Below are 15,943 nucleotides of genomic sequence, written 5' to 3'. Positions count from 1 at the left end.
TTGAAAAGTTTTTCCACTTTTATTAACGAGTGTTGATATATTTGATATCGTGTTTTTCTACTTTTATTAATGAGTGTTGATATATTTGATATCAAAAGACACGAGAGAGATTTTATTTATCATCCAATTTCATTCTTATATCGAAATACGATAAGAAAAAAGGTTTTTGATGAGAAACATTATTGTTACATTAGACTAACATCTAGTCTCTGAAATGAACATATTTCACAGAAAAAAACTTTTGTTAAATTATAGTTTTGAAATATAATAAAAAGGAGCCCAGAGATTTTTTTCATTTTCAGACACTGCAGTAATCTAGACTTGCCAAACATTATAGACTTGCATTGGCTGTATTAGATATATTTGTTTCAGGGTCTGTATGACAGACTAGATAAACATAGTAAACAGTTTTGAGTTCTACCAGATCATTGAGTGGCCCAGTACTGGCTTATTACTGAAGTCCCTGAGTTCTACAAGATCATTGAGTGGCCCAGTACTGGCTTATTACTGAAGTCCCTGAGTTCTAAAGATCATTGAGTAGCCTAGTACTGGCTCATCACTGAAGTCCCTGAGTTCTACCAGATCATTGAGTGGCCCAGTACTGGCTTATTACTGAAGTCCCTGAGTTCTAAAGATCATTGAGTAGCCCAGTACTGGCTCATTACTGGAGTCCCTGAGTTCTATCAGATCATTGAGTAGCCCAGTACTGGCTCATTACTGGAGTCCCTGAGTTCTATCAGATCATTGAGTAGCCCAGTACTGGCTCATTACTGGAGTGGGGATGGTCCAGACTGTAGCCTCGGCCCCCATTAGACTCTCGGCTAGAGGTGATAGAGGTCAGTCAGGTCACTAGCTGGCTATGATAAATACTGATGTGATGTATCTTCTAAAAAGTTAAGTGCATGATTAGTAAAATCACAAAATCGCCCTCAAAGTAGCTGTGTTACAGACAATTTCATTCAAATCGGATCTTTTAAGTACTATTTTATCGAGGATCTCACCCAAGTATCTTTTGATATCAAATATAGATCTATCAACTCGAGTTGATAAAAGTTGAAAAGTTTTTCCACTTTTATTAACGAGTGTTGATATATTTGATATCGTGTTTTTCTACTTTTATTAATGAGTGTTGATATATTTGATATCAAAAGACACGAGAGAGATTTTATTTATCATCCAATTTCATTCTTATATCGAAATACGATAAGAAAAAAGGTTTTTGATGAGAAACATTATTGTTACATTAGACTAACATCTAGTCTCTGAAATGAACATATTTCACAGAAAAAAACTTTTGTTAAATTATAGTTATGAAATATAATAAAAAGGAGCCCAGAGATTTTTTTCATTTTCAGACACTGCAGTAATCTAGACTTGCCAAACATTATAGACTTGCATTGGCTGTATTAGATATATTTGTTTCAGGGTCTGTATGACAGACTAGATAAACATAGTAAACAGTTTTTGATGATAGCCTGTGCATGAAGATGTGGGGACACCTTCACAGAAGGTTGCATCATGTGAACCCTAAGTGGACTAACCGCCCGATCTTGCTGAAGAATGCGCAGGTTCCAGCTAGAGCCAATCAGATGTCAGCTTCTAATAACGATTCAGCTTCATTTCTTTACCACCTCGATAAGGATTTTTTTTTTATAATTATATGTAATAGCAAAAGAGAAACTGCCTCAGAACACGACAGACCTCTTGATTATACGCCCTTACTGGTGGAGATGGTGCTAGAAAACACTGTAAAATAGCCACAACAATATAACAGCGTGGTTTTATTTTTTTGCACTCTGAACTCTCAGATTCAGTTTTGACATTCAGGAAACAGATATGCTTTTGAATGCTTTGCTTGCTTTAACTGTCTAAGACCCTGGTCATCATCACAAAAGTTCACCTAATGCCTGAGCTCCTGTGTAGACGTCATCAAATCTTCGTGCAAAGCAGTATCATAAAAGATCCGGTTTTAATGAGATGGATGGAGATCGAGGTATGCTTGTGTCTGGCATCCTTCACACAGCAGCATGAATGCTGACAGCGGCATTTAACATCAAACAGACAAACATTGTCATTACCCACAGGGGGCATGGGTGGCCAGGTCGTCTAAGGATGCACAATTTGCTGGGCAGAGTTGCATCCCTTGGGCACGTCAGAAACCTATGGCTATGGGTTTGAATCCCGGTTTGCCCCATTTATGTTTCTAGGTTTGTCAGCCTCATACCCATGGTCATTAGTTTCACCAAGCTGGTAAACATCTGAGACCTTCATCACTTCAGGCTTTCCTCCAACATTTAGCTGACACATTGTGATAATACTGACTTCTGTTAAAAGCGGCGTCGCAACAATTGAAAATATTTCTTCTCTCCCGTCATGAGTGATCTTTTAAGCAAAATTCCAGCAATATCATGGCTAGGGACCGCAGAAACGGGCTTCACACATTGTACCCATATGAGTAATTGAACCTAGGTCTTCGGCATGACGAGTGAACGCTTCAACCACTGGGCTACCCCACTGCCCCTCCCCTGTCATGAGATGAGAGAAACAAGATATTTCACAAGACACATAATATCTTCTATTTATTACCCACATGGTTAATAAAAATCCTATGTTCGCTGGTGCAAATATCATTTCACACACACCATTGTATTGTTCTTGTCATCCAGATGGCATTGTGTGGGAAATACAAGAATTTATACCCTCGTTTCATAAAATTAGTATGACACACATACTCGAACTCGTGTAATAATCTCTATGACTGCCATCATATTCTTGTATTTCCCAGCTGTCTGATATGTATTCATTATCAACATAGAGTAATATGATTCCAGGTATGACTTATACAACAGCAGCTGCTGAAAATGAGGATTAGGTAACAACAGCTCATGGTTATTAATTGTACATACTGTGTGTAGCAGGGCGTGGAGTCATCCTACAGATGACATCCTAACCACTTTGGTCATGTGGACAAGGCGTCCGACCTCGGATCAGAAGGTCCGTGGTTCAAATCCCATCACGGGACTTTATGGCCGCTACATTGGCCCCCAACGTCGGGCTGAGCACGTTCATATCAAATTTGAGCAAAATAAGTCTCAGTACCCTACTATGCGGCCTGGGACGTGCCTTCTGTTGACGGGGGAGTATGTAGCAGGGTGTGGAATCATCCTACAGATGACATCCTTACCTTGTCAGCTTGCTGACTGGGTTAACCTCTTTGGTCATGTGGACAAGGCGTCTGACCTCGGATCAGAAGGTCCTTGGTTCGAATCCCATACCGGGACATGTGCATGTGAATATCCAAAGGCAACAAAAGCATGAATACCCAATACTTAAGTTGATACACATGTACATTATGTGAGGCTGGATGAGGGTGAGCTAGGTGAGGTGAAATAGGGTTTATAGGGGCATCTGCGGTAGGAACTACTGCACTCAAGTGGGCGGAGCTTATACGAGTGCTCTGACAAGTCAGTATGACGTCATGATAACACACACATTTCATTGGTTAATGCGTAAACGGGTAACGTCATGTAAACACCCACCCACGTTGACCGTTTGACAACAAGGACGTAAGTTTTAATGGTAATAAATATCTATCAAACGATTCCAAGACTTTTCAACGCACGCGTAGGTCTTTGGTTTCAAAACCTACCTGCCATGTCGTCTTCACATCTTCATAAAACGATACAGCGGAATGTCCACGATTTATCCAATGCAGTTCAACACAGAAATTATAGATGTTCTAGTTCTGAGCTATTCTAGATCTCTGGACGAGAACGAAATATGTTTGTCGTGATGAATATGAGCAGTGAATTTGAACAAAAAACATAATATGTGTTAAGGCACCAATCGCTATCCTGTGGTTTACGGTATATCTGCAGTTTCTAAACAGCATTTCTCACAATATATACGGCAATTGTTTGCCTTATGATCGTACTACATGTATATCAATAGGAACTTGAAAATACCAATAGGTTCATCGATAGAATGCATAATAATCAATAGTTGCAATAGTTGCAATTAGATAAAAAAAATACATACATTATGTGAATTTTGAACCTGAGTGTGTGTTGGTTAGCAAGGACTCCACCGACTTCATATTAGAGTTACCTCCCCTTTGGTTTGTGTAGGGACAGGAAGGAGAATGGCCATCTTTGAGATTGTCAGCAATATTTTATTCATTTCTATTAAGTTTATTGATATAATAATTATCAAGCATTTAAGTTGGTTTACTGCTATTGCAGTACTATTGCAATAATATGGGGCACTATTGCAATAGTGAAAATAGCCCCAATAGTGCCTCTATTACTGTAGTATCACAGGTACATGCCAATTGGACACATAAGTGAGTGAGTGAGTGGGTGGATGGGTATTCCAGCAATATCACGGCGGGGGAAACCAGAAATGTGTTCGGACCCATGAAGATCCGGGGTAGAATAGATCTTCAGCAACCCATGCTTGCTGTAAAAAGCGAATATACTTGTCGTAAGAGGTGACTAACGGGATCGGGTTGTCAGGCTCGCTGAAATGGTTGATGCATGTCATCATATCTCAATTGCCTTGATCGTTGCTCATGATATCTAGCACTGGATTGTCTGGTCCAGACTCAATTATTTACAGGCCGCCGTCATATAGCTGGAATATTGCTGAGTACGATTTAAACAAACAAACAAACAAACAAACAAACAAACAAATAACATGCCAATGGGGTCTACTGGACTTCTTATCAAGTGTGTGGGAGTGGGCTACTTCACAAGAGTGACCCCATCTCTGTCATAAAACATTCCCGCAGCCAAGCTCTCGGTCATGTCAACAAGTTAGCACCGATAACAATTATTACACACATGTACCTCTTAGACTATTTGTCAGGGAACTGTTAATACTAATTAATGTGCAATAATGTTTATTCAAACATAATGGCCTCTTCATGTTTGATGGTCCTTTTTATCCCCCACCAAGAAGTGGGAGGGGCCGGGATATAGGAATGGGTGGCGTCCGTCCGTCCTTCACATTTCATTTACGGAGCAGATCTTGAAAACCGTACCATATTTCTTCACCAAACTTGGCACATAGATAGGTCTAGTGGTGAACTGATGCCTTATGATAGTTTGGGATTTAAAAGTTTCCATGGCAACGACTTTGACTTAGACTGAAAATGTCGGTAGTCCTCGTTTCCGGAGCAGATCTTGAAAACTGTACCATATTTCTTCACCAAACTTCGCACATAATGTCATCTCGCAGTATTGAATACATTTCCTTTCTTGTTGGTAAGTTCTGCGTTGCTTGTGTGTATGTTCCTCCAAAAGTGTCATGGACACGGATCATAAACTGCAGATGGCAAAACAACACCAGTAATAACTTTTTTTAGTGCTGCAATTAGGCCATCTACAAAAAGGCCCAGTGAACATAGTTCACAGGAGCTAATGCATTGCACACAACCGGACATGTCATATTGGCGGAGGATATGAGTATTTCATGCTTGTTATCAGTGACATGAGTCACCCCGACCTAGCCATCACATTTATGGTTATGACTTTATTAAGATGAAATAGGAAATTTAATCCCATTTGGAGTTTTTAGTAACATCGGCTACAGCTGTTTGCAAGGATAATCGACCTCTGAGCAGGTCTAGATAAATAACGGTATACATTATATATGTGGCTTTCATGCACTTTCAAAACATGTTATCAATGTTCACTTGAAGATGATTTCTTATTGTTATTCATAGAAGGCAAGACCTTTTGTGGGAGGGTTCAATTTTTTTGCCCAAAATGTACTGTCAGAAACTTTAAAAAAAAATCCAGATGAAAACAATACAATTTTATATATCGTAACTATGGAAGTTTGACGTCTGCCCAAATGTTGCAATGGTAAGGCAGAGCTACAGATAAGCATCATATTTGCGTAAAATACCCCCACAAAATATTTAAAACCCAATTACTTTCAATAAACTTGTGTACAGAAACGCATGCATTAAATGAAATACTAAAATGTAAAAAAAACACGTGGAAATACTCAATGAAGCTTTTTCAGCATGCGTACAAAGGAGCTAATTTCCGAAACACAATTACGAGCTAATTTACATTCCGGGTCAAGCCTATATATTTAGAACAGTTATATACATCTGTAACATTATTTCATTTTTTTGAAATCTTAAAATGTTCACTAATTTTGGAAAAAAACAACAGAGTGATGAATATATGAGTGAAAAAAATGTTACCAAATGAAAAATGTAATAACCTAATTAAAATAGAAACCCTAGAGTAAAATCTCAACAGCTCAAACAGTTATCTGGAGCTGTGGTAAGGACTGTTGCACTTTTCCAAACTGTTGTGTTTGATGTTACCTCCCCTCGATCACCCTAGTGGTTAAAGCGTTTGCTTGTCACGCTGAAGACCCGGGTTCAATTCCCTACATGGGTACAATGTGTGAAGCCCATTTCTGGTGTCCCCCGCCGTGATATTGCTGGAATATTGCTAAAAGCGGCGTAAATCGTACTCACTCACTCCTCTCGATCACTGTTGTTTTGACCTAAATATGTGCACAGATTTTATCGACACATACATGATCAGTTGGCCGGTAAATGTGTTGGGGAGATAGTTTTGCCTTCTTGGTCTTTTTGAAAGCATGAGTTGTTTCCACTGAGGTCTATCCATTAGCTGCCAAGATTGTGCCTATAAGTGTGTTATAATTTCAAACTGATTTTCACAAGAGATATCGTTTGAACTCACACGGCAGCCATATTGAAAGCTATTTATGGCCATAACTGAGTCAATGTTTGTAAAAATGTATTGAAATTTGGTATCTATTCTGCTAGTTGTGGGATAAGCTATTTTGTTGTTGCCATATTTTAATATTTTACCTTCTTTTGACCATGCTCTTAAATTCTCTCAAAATACATATTTACTCTGTAAATTTCTTCTGCACTGAAAGTGGGAAACTGAGGGAGCAGTCATTAGCAGACATGTTTCTCCTTGTGATGACGTCATATCATGTTCAATTCATTACCGTATATGACTGTAGATAAGCTGATCTCATAGATAAGCCAAGGAACTTGGTCCTTGAAATCTGTTTCAAAACGTTATGTCTAGTAGATAAGCCTGACCTCCAACCTGAAACTACGTCTCATCATCATCGGAAATAGAATATCAACAAATACATATTAAATTATGCAAGTTAATCCTGTTGTTACACCATCGGTAATAAAAAGTGTTCATTGTATATCTGGACTCATGTTTGTAATCTCAAAATCTATTTTATCAATTTTAATCAAAATTTCATTCAGTTAAATTTACATTAATTTTGGCGAAATCGTGTGTCCCTCCGATACTTACAGCTTCCGTTTGCCCCGTTCCACGTTATCATATTCAGGTGAGCTACAGTGCCATGGCACCATTTTTTATATTTGCGAAAGTACTTGAGTACTGTAATATGATAAGTTTATGACTACATCAATATACAGAACAGCTTGTATTATACTTAATGTAGTCGTTGTATTAAACGTCCTTGACCAACCTTTCAACCAGTCTGCAAGTAATCTTTATGAGTGCCCAGCACAACATTTATACGGTAGCGTGTTATGCAGACCTTGAAACAAATATACCGTATCCGACGTAATAAGCACACAGGGCGCTCTCAAAATTAGAAATAGGGGGCTCTAACTAGAATATTATTTTGGTGGAAAAAACAGAGTTGCAAAATAAATTTCGTGGTTTATGCTGACAGCCTGAATGTAAATGTATATATTTTTCCAGAATTTCATTGCCCATAATTAAGGGTGCATATTATATGCGAATAAATAAGTCTTGTGTACATTGATCAATCGGAAGGGGTGCTAATTGGGATTGTTCACTAGTCAATATGTTAGCAATTATCGCTGTGGGCGCTTATTAGAGCGGGACGCTTATTACGTCGAATACAGTATGCAATAAGTCTATTATGTTTGGTAAGTCTAGATTATTTCAGTTTGAGCAAATGAAGAAAGTCTCTTGGTTCCTTTTTGATATTTTTTGTGAATATAATTTTTTTTAAATGAAATATGTTCCTTTCAGACAGGGCAATAAAATGTGGGGCCATATAGTCAAAGGGAGACAACTGGCGTGCATGTTAGAGCATATGGTATCAGTCCTACTTATTAATAAAATCATAATTGATTGGTTCCGGTTGGCAATGACTTGGTTTATTTGTCAGAGGCAGAGCTGTTAGTTGATTTATCCTCTATAACATGCTCGTGCACAGTCACATCACACAGGCACAGCCAATATCAGCCATTGATTTTCAATCAAATGTGTCGACACTCCACACATGGAACGAAATTTGTCACTTGTCTGACAGCACAGTAGGCAGCAGGGACACTGGTACGGAGGCTGCAGATATTCTGTAAGTGTCAGCTTTGTTCTGTTGCACTGCTATGTCCCCGGTTGTTGTTTGGGAAATGTTTTAGTGCTTGGTATACCGGGTGATTTCAAATTGTGATTTTTATTATGTTTAATGTTATTCACTTGCCAAATACATGTACCTTCGAAATACTTCTCTAATTCCAAAATGCAAGTTCGCATTCTGGAGTTCTTCTGTGGCAGTGGTGTAACACCAAGTCATCACTTTGTGGGTGCATCCTTGTATCTTTATTGAATGAGTAAATGTTATCCTGTTCCGTCTGCGAAATACGCTCCAGTCGGAAAGCGCACGTTAAACCTCCAAGTGTAAGTAAGTAAGTAAGTTATCCTGTTCCAGCAGCTTGTTTTGTTCCATTTATGAACTTCATTTCCTGCACTGATGATTCAAATTGCTTCTGATTGTGCATTGTAAAATATTGTGATACACTTTAATTCCAATATCCATCCCTACTTTTTATTAATGTGGTTTCCGTTTATCCAGCTTAATGCAATGATATTTTTTAATCTGAGAAAAAGTTTCCGGTGACTAATTTGTATGTTCGTGTGCTGCCCCAAGTTTGTAAGGTACGGTAAATCTGGAAATTAATGCGTCTCCAAATTATTACGACTCCTGACCCCTAGCCAAAAATGCGACTCAATATCAATGCAACCCCCCCCCCCCCCCCCATCCCCAGTGGAATGATACATATCCTAACCTTAATACAATCAAACAGCAAATAGCACCGCTTATTAGCACTGAGTAAAGCACTTCCGTAAAAACAATAAACAGTGTTTTCCTAAAAAAACATCTCACAGCTTATATGTTTACTCTGCTGACTGGCATTATGGAAGTTCAAAGTCTATGAAATAATTGAACCAACAACAGTTCACTGATTTGTATGCGGAGAAGGTGTCATGCACGTCACTATTTAAGTGCAATAATCTTGGGCACAACGTTAAGCCCAATTTCACCTCACCTGCATTGGGTAATTATGCAGTGTTGTTTTCTGTGGTTGTTTTTAAATGTTTCATGCATATTTTATGCAAGCAACTCAAAATTAATTGGGTGATGGTAATATGTTTTCATATTTGCACAAATACTCAGCTTGTCTGAACCATCCCTGTGCAATTGTCAGTAAAACTTGGAATTAAAAAGTTTGTGTAAATGTTGTTATAACTAATGTGATGGCTTGGTGAACATGGTCAAGGAGACTTGTTGTCCACTTATGACGGGACCAAGAAAGAGGAAGAGGATTAATTTGCATTATTGTATTGAATACAATTTGAAAATTAGAAAATAAACCCCATTTTGAACAGATTAACAATTTTTGTCCAATTTGCCTGCGAAGGGTAGCTAGTTTGGAATCCAACTTAAATTATGAATGCAATGTTAAAATGACACTGAATTCAATAAAATAAGAACTTGCACAAAATAATGATATTTTCCCATTTTGCCTGCCAAAGGAAAAATTTTGGAATCCTAGATAAACCCCTCCATAACACTGTAATAATGAAAGTTAACCTGTCACCAAATGTATGTGAATGCGCCCCCTAGCCTAATATGTGACCTGCAAATAGTGCGAGTAGCACTACCTTTGAACTATAAATTTGTATTATTTGTTTGTTTGTTGTTAAACGCCGCACTCATCAATATTCTTGCTATATGACGGCGGTCTGTAAATAATCAAGCCTAGATCAGACAATCCAGTGATTGACATTATGAGCATCCACATGTGGAGTGTCGATCCACACAGTTGGGATCGATGACATGCATCCACCAGGTCAGCAATCAACCGATCCTGTTAGTCGCTTCTTTCGACAAGCATAGTCCCCTTTTACGGCAGACCTATCCTACCCGGGATCTTCACAGGCCCATCCAATTTGGATACGATGACATGCATCAACCAAGCATGGGTTGCTGAAGACCTATGATTAACTAAGACGCCAAGACTGTAGACTTAGAATACCACAATTTAGTGTTGATTGAAAGCAGTTCAACTGATCACAAACATAACTTAACTGCCTTATATGTGATCTAATGTCCATGAAATATAAAGCAGGAAATTTCATATAACGCATATTCAAATGAGATGGGTCGGGTCACCAACGAAGATTGTACAGGTTCCAACTGTTCTTAGTGGTTGTCAATGAGCAGTGTGGTGTATTCACCACGACAGCTGTTACTGTTCTGGACATGTTCTTTATATGGGTGGGCGGTTGGGTGGTCTTGTGGTTGAAGCGGTCGCTCATCACGCCGAAGACCTGGGTTTGATTCCCGACATGGGTACATTGTGTGAAGCCCATTTCTGGTGTCCCCCGCCGTGATATTGCTGGAATATTGCTAAAAGCGACATAAAACCATACTCACTCATTATATGGGTGAGCAGATTATTTGACCAGGTTGACTGCTTGATCAACTTACCCACACTTGACACAGTCAGTACCTGGTGAGAAGAAGACTTAATTTAAAGTTTAGTTACACTGTTTACTGTGAGCTACTGGTAGAGCAAGACATGCTTCCCCTTTAACAAAAACCTTGTGTAAAATATTTTCAGTTATCCATTCTTATGATTTTCACCACAATTTTGCCTTTCTCGTCTAGTGGAATCGATAGTCAAAATTGATTATTCTCTGATGTTGATGTTTTATATTTGTTATACCCTATTCGACGTAATAAGCGCCCAGGGCGCTCTCAAATTTAGAAATAGGGGGCTCTTATTGGAATATTATTTTGGTGAAATTTTGTTGTTGAAAGATCGTTAATTTCGTGGTTTATGCTGACAGCCTGAAATGTTTATTTACAACAGATATATTTAATTGCCCATAAATAAGGGTGCATGTAACACACGAGTGCGGATTTTACGCGAATAAATAAGTATATTGTGTACATTGATCAAACGGAAGGGGTGCTTATTAGGATTGTTCACTAGCCAATACATTAGCAAATATCGCAGTGGGTGCTTATTAGAGCGGGGCGCTAATTACGTCAAATACGGTATATGTCATTGTTTCTGCCCTTGTGCAGTGAACCGGACATGACACTAAACTGCAATAAGTTCAGATGAATATGTGTTACTTTATGATTGAGAGCATAGGACACTTGCATTTTTTGCATTGCAGACAAATCTCGTTAATCCGACACTCGTTAATCCAACAATCGGCTTTACCCGACACTAATGACGGGAACCAATCAAGTCAGTGCTATTTAGACCCGTTTTCCAATAGTCTCCCCCTCTGACTCCGACACAACGAATTTGCAACAAATTATCGAAATCACTCTTTAATCTGTCTCGTTAATCCTTTAAATAATGCTTTAAATAAACAAAACAGGATTAATTACATGCTCAGATTACCTCCATCTCATTAAATTCAGATACAAGTTCTCGCTACAAGAATTTTGAATGAGTCATGCAGTAGTTTTGTGTTAAGCTTTAGAGGTTGCATGATTAGAAAACATATTCCGCTAACAATGCAACATAAAAATATAAATATTTCATTTTTCATTTTTTTATTACAATGTGTTTGTATCGTTATCTATCATGTAGTTGTCCAATTTTTTATCATGGATGTTGATACTTCTTAATTTGTTGACATACTTGTCAATCCAACATAATAATCTGCAGCCAACCATGTCGGATTAATGGGACTTGACTGTAATTAGTGATAATTACATGCTCACATTTATTTCATGATTTACAGTATGACTCCGTCACATATCAATACTTATTACCTACGAGGGCAAACATATCAGGGTTCATAAAAAACATGTGCCCTTGGGTCATATCACGTCATTCGGACGGCATTGTTGACGTCATTCAAATTTTATTGTGACGTGAGGTCTGAATGACGTCACACTAGAAACAACATCATAGCTGAAGATTGTTGACGTATTGACAAATTGACGCTCCTCTGCTGTTGCGACCAGCTGTCTTTGCAAGTAAACACTAAAATTCGTCTCTGTGTGAAGACATCTTCTTGGGTAATAAATAGAGAATTATGTTATTTGTGTTTAGCTCATAAGACTGGTATATTATAGCTTGTTCTATTAGTATTATGTTTATGATTTAGCATTTTGTTTCATGACAATAGGACCCGTGAAGATTCCGGGGTAGAATAGGTCTTCAGCAACCCATTCTTGCCGCAAAAGGCGACTATGCTTGTAAAAGGCGACTAACGGGATCGGGTGGTCAGGCTCGCTGACTTGGTTGATACATGTCATCGATCCCAATTGCGTGGGTCGATGCTCATGATATTAATCACTGGATTGTCTGATCCAGACTCGATTATTTACAGACCGCCGTCATATAGCTGGAATATTGCTGAGTGCGGCGTTAAACAACAAAGCAACCAACCAACCAATCATGACAATAAAATATATTACTCATACCACGATGCACTAATTCTCGCGGGTCATTGTTTCAGTCCTTAAATGAATACCTTATCTTTGGTTTACCATGTGTTGTATTTTCCAGATACTGAGGTACATCCAAGATGGCGGACTCGAAGCATGAAGAAGCGGGGGAGGTGTGTATTATGTGATCCAATGAGTAGACTGATAGTGTATTGTGTGGTTAATATGGTTGAACCCGTACAGATCAGGGTTAGAATTGTTCTTTGGCAACCCATGCTTTAGCAGACTCGCTGACTTTGTTGATGCATGTCATCCCATCCCAATTGCTTAGATCAATGCTGATGTCAATCAGTGGATTGTCTGGTCCAGACTCAATTAAATGGATGAAGACACCTGTCACAAGGTTGACATGGTGGCATAAGCAGTCTGTGAATTATAGATGGGTATAGATGGGATATAACTCTTAATAGCCACTTGTGGCGCTACGATCAAGCCCAGAAATTCCAGCCTAGTTCGGCAAGGGTGGAAACTGGACTTTTACAGTCAGTTAACTCCCTTGCCTCAGGAAGATGGACACTTACCCAGCAGGCTGCTGTGGTGGAGATAACAATATAATCACATTGACTCATTTGGTTGCATATGTAAAATGTATTAATATAGTATTAATTGTAGTCTTATTGATGGTGATTAGTTTAAATTCACATGTACTTGGTATATTACTATTATTATTATTTTTATAGAATAAATAAACATGATGAAGTGTTCAGAGAATGAATGTTGACTTCATGAAAAACGCCATGTAACAGCTGGTGGCATTTCCATGGCAAGCACGGCTAAATGTTTACTGTCATGTGGAAGGATCTACCGGTATGTAAAATAAAAGAATTCTTTTTGTGTTTTTGAATATCATCAGTATAACTGCTTGCAAAATGAGCACATAGGTAAATTGAAACTGCTGAATTTGACATAAAAGCTGTTACTATTGACTTGAAGTTGTTGTGTACTGGAAAAGGGTTAGGCTGCATGAGGTTGTAGACTGCAATAGATGGTAGACTGCAAATAGGTCATAGACTGCAGAAGGTGGTAGACTGCGGTAGGTGGTAGACAGTAGTAGATGGTAGACTGCAATAGGAGGTAGACAGCAATAGGTTGTACACATAATTTTATTTGAAGCATATTATACTCTGCAAAACGAAACCACACAAATAGTTAAATCGTAAATATCTTACAGAGCGTGTCCATAAAAACTGGATACCAAAAATAAATTGGACATTTCTGCATGGATTGGGGATGATTTGTGTGGAAAGATTGGGCTACTTCAGAAATTTGATGAAAAGATAGAAAAATCACAAAACACAAGCAAGTCAGAGCCTGGCGCCGAACCACACCAACATGACATGCACGTGCAACATCGCTTGTTGGGATATACAAACGTTGGGGTTTCATTTGCTTGCCATCGCAATCCTACAGCTTCGCCGTGACGGTAGACGTGTTTATTGGCACCGCAGGGAACATTATGCACAAACTGCATTCAGGAAGTGGACAGATTAAGTGGCGACACTGTGATGATGTGGGCTGCCATCTCCTACACTGGTAGAACAGACCTAGTACAGTTTCTGGGTAATTGGATGAGATTCTTCAGCCACACGTCCTTCCCATTAAGCAACAAGCGAAAGTCATTTTCCAACAAGACAACGACAGACCTCACACGGCAGTGGCGATGGAGCTGTTTACGTCAGTTCCAAAATGAAGCTATGTTGGTGTATGGGTCAAGGCTATTGGTTGGTTGGGTTGTTGTTTAACACCGCACTCAGCAATATTCCAGCTATATGACCGCAGTCTGTAAATAATCGAATCTGGACCAGACAATCCAGTGATTGACACCATGAGCATCGTTCCACGTAATCGGGATACGATGACATGCATCAACCAAGTCAGCGATCCTGACCACTCGATCCCTTAAGTTGCCTCTTACGACAAGCATAGTCACCTTTTACGGCAAGCATGGGTTGCTGAAGACCTATTCTACCCTGATCTTCACAGGTCTCTAGGGTATTGATCAGAGTGGTGATACATGCTCTGGATAATTGTGGTTTCATGTGGTCATTCGTATATATCCTCTCATTGTTTGATCCACTAGGGAAGTAAGCTGTGGGGTGGCCGGTTCACCGGGGCAACAGACCCGATCATGGAGAAGTTCAACGCCTCCATCTCCTATGACAAGAGGATGTGGAAGGCTGACATTGAGGTACTTCAATCTGTTATTTCCTGATTAAAACTTATTAACAAGGCCTGCAGCTTGAATATGTTTATTTATATGAAACTAAATTTCCACGATTGTCAGTGTCATTTTGGTTTTGCCAGGGTATTATTCTTTTTCTGAAACTGTTTGTTTAAAATGTTGCTTTTATAAAATAGTTTTATTTACATTTTGTGTCCAAGGAAAACCAATTATAAGAAACAACCACTTCAAATTTGCTGTAAGTGGAAAAATCTTCATGTTAAACTACACATGCACCTAGACATGCGAGAGTGGTTCCTTGGTTCAACAAATATTGAATACACTTGTCACAGTATGTTTCAATCAGAACTATACTCACGAAACATAAAAACATATAGAGAAGTATGTTTGTTAAGAAGAGATGTTTCCAATGTGTACCTATTTATGACAAAACTAACAAGCAGTCAAGTGTTACCGCAGAGTGTCTTTATACTTTTCATAATATGTTGCACGTGATTTCCGAACTTTACACGCTAATCCTGCACGAGACAAATGGAGCATCTGGAGTCATGGGCCTATGACGTCACATGTGATGCGTTCATGAGCGTCAGTTCACACAACAAAGCAGTATGTTCGTTTGTACTTGAAACCAATCTTATGTCTCTTGAATATGAGTAATTCATATATTAACCAGGATACAGTAAACTACATTTATATCGAACACGCTTATAACCAACTGATGGATATAACAAACTGTTTCTTGGTCCCGTCCATTTGCTGTAGATATGCTGTATATGCTTATAACCTGCAGTTATAACGAACTAAAATTAGTGGTCCCTTTGAGTTTGTTATAACCGTAGTTTACTGTATATGTTTTTTTGCGTTTCTTGTGGTGGTGAGTATAGTTTGATATGTTACTCTGTTGTGTCATGCTTGCCGTAATAGGCGACTAACGGGATCAGGTGGTCAGGCTCGCTGACTTGGTTGATGCATGTCATC

The 15,943-nt window shown here is 38.8% G+C and overlaps 1 protein-coding gene across 3 annotated transcripts in view; it reads left to right on the top strand.

The window, feature by feature from the left end:
- Positions 1 to 15,943, top strand: part of LOC124133441 (argininosuccinate lyase-like) — a 37,601-nt gene that overhangs the window by 687 nt on the left and 20,971 nt on the right. For 2 of the 3 annotated variants that reach the window (XM_048401094.1, XM_048401092.1), the window contains exons 2-3: positions 12,845 to 12,896; positions 14,864 to 14,971. In XM_048401094.1, coding sequence (XP_048257051.1) covers positions 12,864 to 12,896; positions 14,864 to 14,971 — 141 coding nt within the window. In that variant the 5' untranslated portion in view covers positions 12,845 to 12,863. Of the gene's footprint in view, positions 1 to 8,246; positions 8,377 to 12,844; positions 12,897 to 14,863; positions 14,972 to 15,943 lie in introns of those variants that run through there. The other variant, XM_048401093.1, reaches the window with a different exon arrangement.

The sequence above is a fragment of the Haliotis rufescens genome, unplaced genomic scaffold (genome assembly GCF_023055435.1).
Source record: "Haliotis rufescens isolate VD_foot unplaced genomic scaffold, xgHalRufe1.0.p SCAF_21, whole genome shotgun sequence".
NCBI classification, from domain to species: domain Eukaryota; kingdom Metazoa; phylum Mollusca; class Gastropoda; order Lepetellida; family Haliotidae; genus Haliotis; species Haliotis rufescens.
This window is presented reverse-complemented; position numbering and strand designations above follow the sequence as displayed.